The sequence below is a fragment of the Mizuhopecten yessoensis genome, unplaced genomic scaffold (assembly GCF_002113885.1).
Source record: "Mizuhopecten yessoensis strain PY_sf001 unplaced genomic scaffold, ASM211388v2 scaffold716095, whole genome shotgun sequence".
NCBI lineage: Eukaryota > Metazoa > Mollusca > Bivalvia > Pectinida > Pectinidae > Mizuhopecten > Mizuhopecten yessoensis.
In genome coordinates this window covers 10,958-26,007 of record NW_018479945.1, presented here as the reverse complement: position 1 = coordinate 26,007, position 15,050 = coordinate 10,958, and the positions used below count along the sequence as shown (strand labels likewise).

Sequence of the window (15,050 nt, the reverse complement as noted above, 5' to 3'; positions counted from 1 at the left end):
TACGCGACATCGTAGGGCAAGATAATTCCCCAAAGGAAGAAGCAGACGAGAGGATGAGGGTAGGTGATAATATTCATTCCAGATTCCACAACTCGGGGTGACAAGGCGGGATTGGCTGCGTATCACGTACCGAGCTCAGAATCATTGGTAGGGCTGTGCGGGGCGGGTCGTGCGCGGGCCGGGGTCACGCGCGCTGGTGTGAACGCGAGAGGGGAGCTACAACCCTTGCGTACGGTAATAGAATAAGACGAAATATTTATTAGAAGGAATTCTGACAGTGTGTCCAAAAATTATTAACAAAGTAATCATAACTGTAGATGATAGCAGGGCTCGTGTGGCGACTGTTAGTGGTAATTCATACTCAATACAACGTGATATCGGCATCGCAAACCCAATCTCAGAAAATCTAATAACAGAGCTTATTTGTATAGCTTGGACGTAATGTGCTTCTCTGTGTAACAGCCAGACACAATAGTTGTTGTTATCTCAAAACAAAGACACAAAAACACACCTTCATATACAAAACATACCTACATATACACATACACACTTACATATACACAACACACCTACATGTTCATATACACATACACACTTACAAATACACATACACACTTACATATACACATACACACTTACATATACACAACACACATACATATACACATACACACTTACAAATACCCATACACACTTACATATACACATACACACTTACATATACACATACACACTTACATATTCACATACACACTTACATATACACATACACACTTACATATACACATACACACATACGCACCTACATATACACAACACACCTACATATTCACATACACACCTACATATACACAACAAACCAACATATACACATACACACTTACATATACACAACACACCTACATATTCAAATACATATACACACTTACATATACACATACACATACACATTTACATATACAAAACACACTTACATATACACAACACACCTACATATACACATACACACTTACAAATACACATACACACTTACATATACACATACACACTTACATATACACAACACACCTACATATTCACATACACACTTACATATACACATACACACTTACATATGCACATACACACTTACATATACACATACACACCTACATATACACAACACACCTACATATTCACATACACCACACACCTACATATACACATACACACTTACATATACACAACACATCTACATATACAAATACATATACACATACACACTTACATATACACATCACACCTACATATACACATACACACTTACATATACATAACACACCTCCATATACACAACACACCTACATATACCCAACACATATACATATACAAGACACACTTACATATACACATACACATTTACATATACACAACACACCTACGTATTCACATACACGCTTACATATACACATACACGCTTACATATACACAACACACCTACATATACACCACACACCTACATATTCACATACACCACACACCTACATATTCACATACACACCTACATATACACAACACACCTACATATACCCAACACATATACATATACAAGACACACTTACATATACACATACACACTTACATATACACATACACACTTACATATACACATACACACTTACATATACACATACGGACTAACATATACACATACACACTTTGATATACACAACACACCTACATATACACATACGCATTTACACTATCACGCAAGTACTTTTTGTGTATGTACATGTGTATATTGTATGCGTGAACACATTGGCACGCAACTGTGTCAACTCCAAACACATGGGCACACACGTGACAGCGTAAACAATTACACACATATGCATGTACCAGTTAGCAAAGTAACACTTATGTTAACAGTGACACGTATGTTAACAGTGACACGCAAGACACACGTTTAAAATTCAAGAAAATGCGTACGTGTGATTCTGAATACGGTTACACAAGATTTAACATGCAGAAAATTAGATACACGTTAAACATGAACACCAAGATACCAAAATGTAAATGTGACTACAGAAATACACGTGTAAATATTAACACAGTGACAAAAACAAAAGTGACACAATTGTAAACATGAATACAGTAATAAGCACACGTGTAAATGTGAACAGAGACACACATCGTGTAAACGTAAACACAAGAACATACACGTGTAAATGTAAATAAACTTGAACATCATGACACACACGTGTACTATTTTTGATCGATTATGTTTCTTAGTCACCAAGCAGTAAAATCAAATAAGGTGCATTTGATTTGCAGTTTAGTGCGTTTCATTGACCAAAAATGTTTCTAAACCGCTCATTTCATATATTAAAGGGCATTTTGTTGATATCGGCTTATTAAACATGAATATTTTCATATCAAATAACATTTTTAGAGACCAATATGTTTGGTATTAGCGCTCCGGGGTGAGGAACACTAGTATCACACAGGGCTTGTACATGTATATATCTGTCGGAGTTCCGATATAAACGGGTTTGAACCCACACACACGTCCTCAACATCTTGGTTGGTTTGTAAACTCACGCTTGACGGGCGATGTCCCTCTCTCTGAAAGGGAATCACTGTCAAATCCGTGCCGTCCCTCTGGAACCGGAAGAAGTCCGGTTGTGGGTGTAACTATTGGAGAGTTGCTTCCTTGCTCTGGAAATGAGGACACTTCCAGGGTCGATGACGGGTTCTCTATTTCCGGTTTGATTCTGAACCCCGTGACGCCGATTTGATCAAAAGATGTCAATGACGACGATGTATCGCTTCCATCTGAACTGAGTTTTGAGTTTTCAGGCTTCTGTTTCTTACTTCCTGTTCTTTTTTCAGTTTCAGTTTTATTTGTTTTGAGGTTGTCTGAGCCTTTCGTTGCCCCTTTATCGTTTTCTTTTCGGTCCTTGCTTGTTAACGATTGTAACAGGAAATCCCATTCCGTATTATTTCCTGACAAATCTCCATCTTCTTCGTCGTCATCATCTGATGGGAAATAAATATAATTTAGGAAGGAGCTAAAATAATTGTAAACAATCATGTATGTATGACCAGCTATCTTTACATCTATTAATTAACAAATTATTTCTTAAAACTACAAAACATATTATTCCCGAGGGATACATTTTATATACTTTCAATTTTATTTTAGCAACATTTTGAAGTTCCTTTCTGTTGTTCATGACTTGTGAAATAGTATAGCAGGCTACTGATAAACACTTGTAGAAGTATTCTCGAGTTTTATATGTCAATCATATCTATTGAGGATATATTTGATAGAGTACAAATTCTTTACGTTATCGATCTTTGTGTAGGGCCTTAGGTACTTTGTTAAAAGCATCACCTTACAATAACGCTAATTGGAGAAGATAATAAACAAATATAGTCAATAAAATGTAAAAAGTTAAAAACACAACCGCGAAGTTTACACAGCTAACCACACACAATACACAGCTAACCGCACCTGTCAAACAGCTAATCACACACATTAAACAGCTAATCACACACATTAAACAGTAAACAGCTAATCACACAGCTAACTACACAGGTCACACGACAAACCACACATTAAACAGCTAACCACACCTTACACAGCTAACCACACAGGTCACACAATTAACCTCACCTGTCACACAGCTAAGCACATACATTACACAGCTAACTACACCTATCACACAGCTAAACACACAGGTCACACAACTAACCACACTTTAAACAAAAAACCACACAGATCACACAACTAACCACACACTAAACAGCTAACCACACAGGTCACACAACTAAACACACAATAAACAGCTAACCACACAGGTCACACAACTAACCACACTTTAAACAAAAAACCACACAGGTCACACAACTAAACACACAATAAACAGCTAACCACACAGGTCACACAACTAACCCCACTAAACAGCTTTTCACACAGATCACACAACTAAACACACATTAAACAGCTAACCACACAGATCACACAACTAACCCCACTAAACAGCTTTTCACACAGGTCACACAACTAACCCCACTAAACAGCTAACCACACAGGTCACACAACTAAACACACAATAAACAGCTAACCACACAGGTCACACAACTAACCCCACTAAACAGCTATCCACACAGGTCACACAACTAACCCCACTAAGCAGCTTTTCACACAGGTCACACAACTAACCCCACTAAACAGCTAACCACACAGGTCCCACAACTACCCCCACTAAACAGCTAACCACACAGGTCACACAGCTAGCCACACATTAAACAGCTTACTACACACATTACACCGCATAGCCGCGCATGTTACACAGCTAACCACACAGGTCACACAACTAACCACACATTAAACAGCTTACCGCACAGGTCACACGATTAACCACACATTAAACAGATAACCACACAGGTCACACGATTAACCACACATTAAACAAATAACCACACAGGTCACACGATTAACCACACATTAAACAGCTAACTACACACATTACACAGCATAGTCACACATGTCACAGAGCTAACCACACATGTCACACAGCTTACCACACACATTAAAAAGCTAGCCAAACAGCTAACTACATATGTTACACATATAACCACACACATTACACAGCTAACCACACATGTTACACATCTAACTACACACAATAAACAGCTAACCAAACAGCTAACCACACATTACACAGCTAACCACACATACAACACAGCTAACCACACACATTAAAAAGCTAGCCAAACAGCTAACTACACATGTTACACATCTAACCACACACATTACACAGCTAACCACACATGTTACTCATCTAACCACAAACATTTCACAGCTAACCTCACATTTTACACAGCTAACCTCACATGTAACATAGCTAACAACGTATGATAAACATCTAACCACACATGTTACACATCTAAACACACACATTACACAGCTAACCTCACATGTTAGAAATATTTCCATACACATTACACAGCTAACCACACATGTTACACATCTAAACACACACATTACACAGCTAACCTCACATGTTAGAAATATTTCCATACACATTACACAGCTAACCACACATGTTACACATCTAAACACACACATTACACAGCTAACCTCACATGTTAGAAATATTTCCATACACATTACACAGTTAACCACACATGTTACACATCTAAACACACACATTACACAGCTAACAACGTATGTTAAAGATCTAACCACACACATTAAACATCTAACCACACACATGTTACACAGCTAACCACACATTTTACACAGTTAACCACACATATTACACAGCTAACCACACAGGTCAAACAACTAACCACACACATTAAACATCTAACCACACATTTTACACAGCTAACCACACATGTTACACAGCTAACCACACATATTGCACAGCTAACCACACATATAACACAACTAACCACATATGTTACACAACTAACCACACATGTTACACAGCTAACCACACATATTACACAGCTAATCACACATTTTACACAGCTAACCACACATGTTACACAGCTTACCACACATTTTACACAACTAACCACACATGTTACTAAACTAACCACACATGTTACACAGCTAACCACACATGTTACATAGCTAACCACACATATTACACAGCTAACCACACATTTTACACAACTAACCACACATGTTACACAACTAACCACACATGTTACACAGCTAACCACACATTTTACACAACTAACCACACATGTTTCACAGCTAACCACACATTTTACACAGCTAACCACACATGTTACACAGCTAACCACACATGTTACACAGCTAACCACACATGTTACACAACTAACCACACATGTTACACAGCTAACCACACATGTTACACAGCTAACCACACATGTTACACAGCTAACCACACATTTTACACAACTAACCACACATGTTACACAGCTAACCACACATGTTACACAGCTAACCACACATGTTACACAGCTAACCACACATTTTACACAACTAACCACACATGTTACACAGCTAACCACACATTTTACACAGCTAACCACACATGTTACACAGCTAACCACACATGTTACACAACTAACCACACATGTTACACAGCTAACCACACATGTTACACAGCTAACCACACATATTACACAGCTAACCACACATTTTACACAGCTAACCACACATGTTACACAGCTAACCACACATGTTACACAGCTAACCACACATTTTACACAACTAACCACACATGTTACACAGCTAACCACACATGTTACACAGCTAACCACACATGTTACACAGCTAACCACACATTTTACACAACTAACCACACATGTTACACAGCTAACCACACATTTTACACAGCTAACCACACATGTTACACAGCTAACCACACATGTTACACAACTAACCACACATGTTACACAGCTAACCACACATGTTACACAGCTAACCACACATTTTACACAACTAACCACACATGTTACACAGCTAACCACACATTTTACACAGCTAACCACACATGTTACACAGCTAACCACACATGTTACTAAACTAACCACACACATTACACAGCTAACAACGTATGTTAAAGATCTAACCACACACATTAAACATCTAACCACACACATGTTACACAGCTAACCACACATTTTACACAGTTAACCACACATATTACACAGCTAACCACACAGGTCAAACAACTAACCACACACATTAAACATCTAACCACACATTTTACACAGCTAACCACACATGTTACACAGCTAACCACACATATTGCACAGCTAACCACACATATAACACAACTAACCACATATGTTACACAACTAACCACACATGTTACACAGCTAACCACACATATTACACAGCTAATCACACATTTTACACAGCTAACCACACATGTTACACAGCTTACCACACATTTTACACAACTAACCACACATGTAACACAACTAACCACACATGTTACACAGCTAACCACACATGTTACACAGCTAACCACACATGTTACACAGCTAACCACACATTTTACACAACTAACCACACATGTTACACAGCTAACCACACATTTTACACAACTTACCACACATGTTACACAGCTAACCACACATGTTACACAGATAACCACACATGTTACACAGCTGACCACACATGTTACACGGCTAACCACGCATTTTACACAACTAACCACACATGTTACACAGCTAACCACACACATTAAACATTTAACCACACACATTTTACACAGCTAACCACGCATTTTACACAGCTAACCACACATATTAGACAGCTAACCACAACATTTTACACAACTAACCACACATTTTAACCACACATTTTACACAACTAACCACACATTTTACACAGCTAACCACACATTTTACACAGCTAACCACACATGTTACACAGCTAACCACACATGTTACACAGCTAACCACACATGTTACACAGCTAACCACACATTTTACACAGCTAACCACACATATTACGCAGATAACCACACATGTTACACAGCTAACCACACATGTTACACAGCTAACCACACATTTTACACAGCTAACCACACATTTTACACAGCTAACCACACATTTTACACAGCTAACCACACATGTTACACAGCTAACCACACATGTTACACAGCTAACCACACATGTTACACAGCTAACCACACATTTTACACAGCTAACCACACATATTACGCAGATAACCACACATGTTACACAGCTAACCACACATGTTACACAGCTAACCACACATTTTACACAGCTAACCACACATTTTACACAGCTAACCACACATATTACGCAGATAACTACACAGGTCAAACAACTAACCACACATTAAACAGCTAACCACACATTACACAGCTAACCAGACATGCTACACAGCTAACCTAACATTTTACATTTTACACAGCTAACCACAAATGTTACACAGCTAACCACTCGCATTCAAAAATTCAAATTTCTAATAGCTTCAAATGAAACATTGTTAGTTAAAAAATCAATAACAAACATTCTTTTCCCCCTTATGTTGTGTGTGTGTGTGTGTGTGTGTATGTGCGTGTGTGTGTGTGTGTGTGTGTGTTTATTCCTTCACCATATATGTTTAGATGAATCCCTATGTTTGTTAGAGAAATGTTCGTATTTAAAGAACATTGGAATTTGCTCAAGAGTTGAGAATCAAAATAGCTTGGTTCAAACCGGAAACCGAAAGTAGTCAAACTAAAGAAACTGAACGAGCTTACAAAGTGATACCTATTGTCCCGCTGGCGCTTACTAGGTTTTTTCTGGAGTAGAGGTTAAGGTTTCAATGGCCTCAACCTTAGGAAGAATAGTCGAATCACTAATTCCTTTCTTCAAGCACATCACTGTGCAAAGTAACAGGAAGTGCCAACAAACAGTTACAACTAAATAACACGTACCGTGCATATCAATAAATAATACGTACCGTACATATCAATAAATACCACGTACCGTACATATCAATAAATACATGTACTGTACATATCAATAAATACCACGTACCACGTACCGTATATATCAATAAATACCACGTACCGTACATATCAATAAATACATGTGGGAATCTCTCTACTTTCTTCAAGGTTTAAGTGCGGCTGTCGCCAAGGAGACCCAGTATCACCTTACATTTTCATATTATGTACAGAAATATTAGCAGCCAGGTAAAGAAACAATAACAACGTAACCGGTATAAATGTTATTAACTTTCCTATTCTTCTTTCTCAGTATGCAGATGATACTTTGCTGATACTTGACGTGTCAGAAAAATCTTTACGAGAATCAATTTTGGAACTGAATTTATTTGCTCATATTTCTGGTTTAAAATCAATACTAACAAAACTCTGGTAAATGGATAGGGAGTAAGAAATACAGCAATGACACCTTTTTACCAGAATTAGGTTTACAATGGGGTAGGGATAAATTAACACTTTTGGGGATAGACTTTAGCGTTAATTTACATGAAATACCTAAATTAAGCTTTGACAAAAAATTGATTTAACTTAAATCTCTTGTTAAGTCATGGAGTAGAAGACGATTAACTCCTATTGGGAAAATACATGTGATTAAATCATTATTAATTTCACAATTTAATCACTTGTTCATTTCACTACCCAACCCAAGCATTACTTTTATTAATAAGTTAAATACTCTTATATATAACTTTCTTTGAAATGACAAAACAGACAAAGTGAAAAGAAATGTTATAACTAAAGATAATTTTGAAGGTGGTCTGAAAATGGTCAACATCAAGTATTTTATAGAAGCTCTAAAACTAGGATGGCTAAAGAGATTTTTGAAAGTACATGTTCTAGAAAGTGGCAAGTTATACTTACATAATATGTATGTATATTATTAATGTTGATTTTATTATGAATTGTGAAAATAATTACCTACGTATGTGTCATAGGACATGCAAAAATATGTTTTTGATAGTGATAAATGATATCATAATGTTGAAAAATACAAATCCTGTTACTTTCTATTCCTACCATGAATTTACACAGAAATATAATATATTTACAAACTTTCTTCACTTTCATGGTCTTGTCAAATCTGTTAAATTAATTATTGATTATTGACTTGGATAATTCTAATTGGGCAATTTTTTTTTTTCTACCTTTCGAAATAACAAACGATTCAAAACTTCAGTGGTTTCAGTTTAGAATTATACATAATATTTTAACAACAAATTCACTACTATTTAAGGCAAACATAGTTGTAAGTCCACTTTGTACTTTTTGTAAATCAAGGTCAAAAACCATAACTCACATATTTTGGGAATGTCAAAAAGTTCAAAATTTACTGCAGAGCTTGGAAATACTCTTAGACGCACTTTTGATTCCGTTTACTATTCATAAAGAATTATTTATTTTTGGGTTCTGGTCAATTAGAAATGAGTTCAGTAAAATTGATAATGAAATTAACATCATCATTAAACATTACATTTACAAAACCAGATGTCTTGAAACCACACTTAACATAAATTCTCTTATCAATTTATTGAAAGACCAACACTATGTCAAAAAATACATAGCAACCGCTAAAGGTGATGCTTCTCTTGAAAGTTGTAACAGAGAGTGGGGAAAATGGAAAAAAAGTTTTACTTCTATAGACTTAAATTGAAATGATTTCTATATCTAGACCCATTCATATCTATTAATGGACTCTTGAACTCTGACAGTTGGTTAATATAAAACTTTTATACTTGTTTTGAATATATATTACTATCTTTGAGCAAATGTTGCCAATAAGACAATTGTCGATGATTTAATTTCAACGTTTTGATTTTTAGAAGGCCTGTCTCTCTCAAATCTGTCGTCCTTGTCTCTGTGTCGATTGTCTTTGTGCGTATATGTCTTGTGTGTCTGTCTTTGTATGTCTGTCTATCTGGCAGTTCTTGCCTGTGTCTTGTTTGTCTTTGCCTCTGTGCACATGTCTACTTTTGTTTTGTCTGTCTTTCTTTTTCTAGTAATACTCTGTCTGTCTCTATTTCTTTCTTTCAATAAAACCACAACACATGACTAATATAATTAGTTTTTATTCCAATGTTTTGAAATGAAATGTTAAATTATGAATGTTTCTATAAGGATGTATGGTGTATATGAAATGTTTAATAAGAATGTTTCTATACATATGTATGGTGTGTATGAAATGTTTGATATGAATGCTTCTATACAGATGTATGGCATGTATGAAATACTTAAGATAAATGTTCCATACTGTTGTATGAATGTTTCTGCACAAATGCATGGTTTGTATGAATTGTTTAATATGAATGTTACATACAGTTGTATGGTGTGAATGAAATGTTTAATATAAGTGTTTCTATACGGATGTATGATGTGTATGATTTTTTTATATAAATGTTCTTTACAGGTGTATGATATGTTTGATATGCATGTTCTATACAGATCTATGGTGTGTATGAGTATATATGAAATGTTTGAAATAAATATGTCATAAATTAGCATGCTCTGTTATGATCATGATAGTACACACGATCAGTAAGTCAGATTAATATTCTCTACAGACCCAATACTTAAAAAACTGGGTATATGTAATGAGTATGGTTAACATGAAATGTGTATGGTTAACATGAAATGGGTATGGTTAACATGAAATGTGTATGGAATGTTTAGGATGAGAGTACTGTGAAGTATGTTATAGTCTCCCAAATATTGTCATGTGTATGTATGTGCTTTGAAAAACTGAATAAAAAACAACAACATATTACATGTACCGTACATATCAATAAATACCACGTACCGTACATATCAATAAATACCATGTACCGTACATATCAATAAATACCACGTACCGTACATATAAATAAATACCACGTACCGTACAATTCAATAAATACCACGTACCGTACAATTCAATAAATACCACGTACCGTATCAATAAATACCACGTACCGTACATATCAATAAATACATGCACCGTGATATTACGCTATTTTCCATTTAGATTCCACGTTTTGTGTTTGTTTGTTTTTGTTTGTGTTTTTTTAATCCATACCTTCATTTGACATCTAATTTTGAAAGAAAGATTTCTACATCCTGTTTGGGAATTATTGTTATTTTACTAATAATATTCATATAATTATCTGTGATTAGTCTATATTATCAAAATTTCCTAGTAAATAGAATCTGTCGACGGCATTCCAATAGAACACAACGTTAGATATCGCCGTATAATGTTCTGGCTAACTACCTCGCCATGGATAAAATCTAAGAAACGGATGAATATTACCTATAATTGTCTGAATTATTATCTGGGTGGTGCCGCATTTCGTCGAAATGGAACGATAGTAGTCAGGAAAATGTATAAACAATAAAAAAAGTAAATTAACAAAGAGTCAAAAACGGAAAATGACATAACTTGAAATACCTGTATGTTTTTAATGGAGTAATTTTGACAGAGTGGACGGGACGTCGACACATCGGGTTTTTATATGTGTAGCGTACGACAGGCCATCAGCTCGTCTCCGTTATTATCTATTGAAAATCAACTTCAATATTGAGATCAAAACCCATCTTCGAACTTAAACTGATTTTTTCGTGTGAAATATACGTTATATAACGACTACCCCTCAGTCTTATGTAGTACTTCTACTTTTGTTTTCATATCGGTTCTAAATCTACAATATAAAATGAAATATGACCCTATTTTATCTTAAAGCAATATTCTTAATCAAAACATTAATCTCATTTCATGCCGTTTGCGTTATATTTGCGAATGTCAGATATTGTAGATAGCCGTCGGAAACACGCGAAGGAACACACGTGCTGGCTGTATCTCGTGAGAGGTAAATGATGGTGAATAAGAGAAAGATATCACTCTCTACTACCTCTTGTCTTATTCTGGACCAATTTCCGTGATCATTTCCAATTTGAAGACGTATTGATCTTCCCTGCCCGCCGAATCCGTAGAAAGACAGTTTTGAAACTAGGAACACAAAAACTATCAAAACTATTTTGTTATACTGATATATATACATACATGTACATATATATATATAATAGTGACCGAATTATATCACGAAAAAAATGCAAAAGTTGATAATGGATGAACCCAAAATAATCCAATCAAAGCGAGATAACTCCCAGAACCGAAATAACGCCGCATGTGATACTGGACTACTGTACTTATATGGCATGGGCTTCTGGGTTCAAATCTCGTCGTTTTCTGGGGTTTTAAAAATTAAAGGAACACATATTTAACCATAAAAGACGAAAAAGAATTAACGTAATGCTATCAACGTCACTGTCGTTTCAATATTTTCAAAATTCGAAAAATGATACGAAAATAATTCCCGGGATAGTATGGTACGACAATGAAAATGTCTAAACACATAAAATTTTATATTTAAAAGAATACTTTAATGAATAAGTGACTAAAATTAATCAGAGAGTTTCAAAAAAGTTCTTGAAATGATTTTTTTTTTCTTAAATGCTGTCAGTTATTTACATAAACTGATCCCGTAGATGATGAGGTGTGCCATTCTGGGTACCGGGCAAGCTAAACTGTCCACGTACAATGTACATGTGATCTAACTAATGATCTCTGTAAATAAACACACTCACTGGTGATACCCAAGACATAACACAGAAAATGAAAGCTTCAGTCATATTTTGTTTCATTAAGGAGGCATAACCCAAATCGGATCACCTTTTGCAAAAAATACTTTTAAATCAGTAAATATTTCAACATATCAGTTATAACAATGATTTATCCTTAGAATAGATAGCCATGCACCATTTTTCGTCTACAGATGATTAGTTTTTAAGTTCAAATCGCACCAGAAATCGTAATTCAAACTCAAAAGTAAATGTTTTGTTTACGTTTTTAGAAAAAGGCGCGTGCGACGACTCTGCATTCTGTTTTGGACTATAGGAATAAATTCACCCTATACAAATTCTTGTTTTCATATAAATTTCAAAGATCGTCATGAAATGTTAATATTCTCACAAAAAAAGTATTCATTTGAAGTGTAAGATACTGCAAAATTCAAGCCTTGATCCGATTTGGGTCCTGACATTCGCAAAAAGCGGAACAGCTGATAGGTGATTTCAGAGCGTTCTAAAAATATTTTACGTGAGCCCCGGGTGTTAATTATTATTCCTTTGATACAACCATACATGAATATAATTCATCCTCTGAATTTTCAATGAATGAATAAAATGATGGTTTGGTGATCCGATTTGGGTAACCTAACTGTCACCTCATCGTAAAATAATTTGGTTTTTCCAGAAACGAAATAATGTGTTTCATTGTGGACAGTCTCACGCTGGTGATCCGTATGCAATGTTGTACATTAAATCATTGTATTTATGTCTTTATCTTAGTTTCACACTTCTACGGGAAGAGCCATTAAATCAATACAATGCTGTATATCATTTCGCCGGCATTGCAGTGTTCTGTGAGAACCGGAAGCGGAAGATCTGGTTTCCCGCGAAATGCGGGGTTTCAGGAAAGTGATGAAATGCCTGCCTTATTTTTGCATGGTTCGTCTGCCGCTAGCGTCATGCAGCAGGAAACAAGCACACACAGTATTGTTAAAAATTGAGATGTAAATTTGAATTTTAAAAAAAAATCAAATTATTAAAGGAGTGCAAAGAGTATAAATCAGGATGCAACTTTTGTTACCACCCACTGTACATGTAGATTATTTTCATTAATTGAAATAAAGTCCTCTTCAAATGCCTCCAAATGCAACCGGAAATGAAGTGGATAATATAAAGAAGCACCTAAAAAAGCGAATAGACGCTTACAACGGTGTCACCTGCAATGAACCAATGAACCAAAAACAATATTTAGGTAGTTGTAGATACCATGTTCTATGTGATGTACATCTTATATAGATGTTGATATGCAAAGGACATATTCTTAATGTAGCTGGGCTGTTTACAACGAAAACAATATGACCGACATCGGTAAACTGTCCGTGTGTTAGGGGGTAGTGGAGTTCAGTCAGGTCATTGACCTGCCAAATGTGCCACATTTGCCCTATCCCTACCATAGGAACCAAGTGACCCCCACAATCCTCATCCACTCTGATTAATACACAAACCATTAAAGGAGATGATGTTGGCGCCGTCGATACTGATGATCACCTCCTGGAAACCTTTAGGTTTTGCCAGTCCTTCCTGCTTCACATAGAAATCGTCCACCCTTTTTCTGTTTTCGTCATCCAACACACGGGTCCGATGGGAACACTTCCGGCAGGTGAAATCACCCTTTCTGATTTTTGGACAAAATTCTTCACAAACTTGGCAATAGAAATGGCTATGACACTCCAGTGGTCTAATTTTGACGTTCTTCTGGTAGCAGAAATCACACCCTCCTACCTTGGGGGGATTTCCTTTGTCTGGTCGGACCCTTCTCCGCGGCAGGTAGCTACTGTCCATGATGAGAGACTGGCTACGTTCTGACAACTCTGTCGCCCGGACGGTTGAGATGGTTGCTATGCTGTGACGTGAAATGATCTGTGACGTAATACTATTCATTGGGATGACATAGGC

At 36.1% G+C, this 15,050-nt stretch overlaps 1 protein-coding gene across 1 annotated transcript in view; it reads right to left on the bottom strand.

Annotated features, from left to right (window-relative positions):
- Nucleotides 1–15,050, bottom strand: part of LOC110441677 — a 15,813-nt gene extending 763 nt beyond the window's left edge. Inside the window, exons 1-2 of the mRNA XM_021484886.1 lie at nt 14,600–15,050; nt 2,578–3,015 (exon numbers count right to left, since the gene is read on the bottom strand). Of these exons, the coding sequence (XP_021340561.1) occupies nt 2,578–3,015; nt 14,600–15,035 (874 nt within the window). The 5' untranslated portion in view covers nt 15,036–15,050. The remainder of the gene's footprint in view (nt 1–2,577; nt 3,016–14,599) is intronic.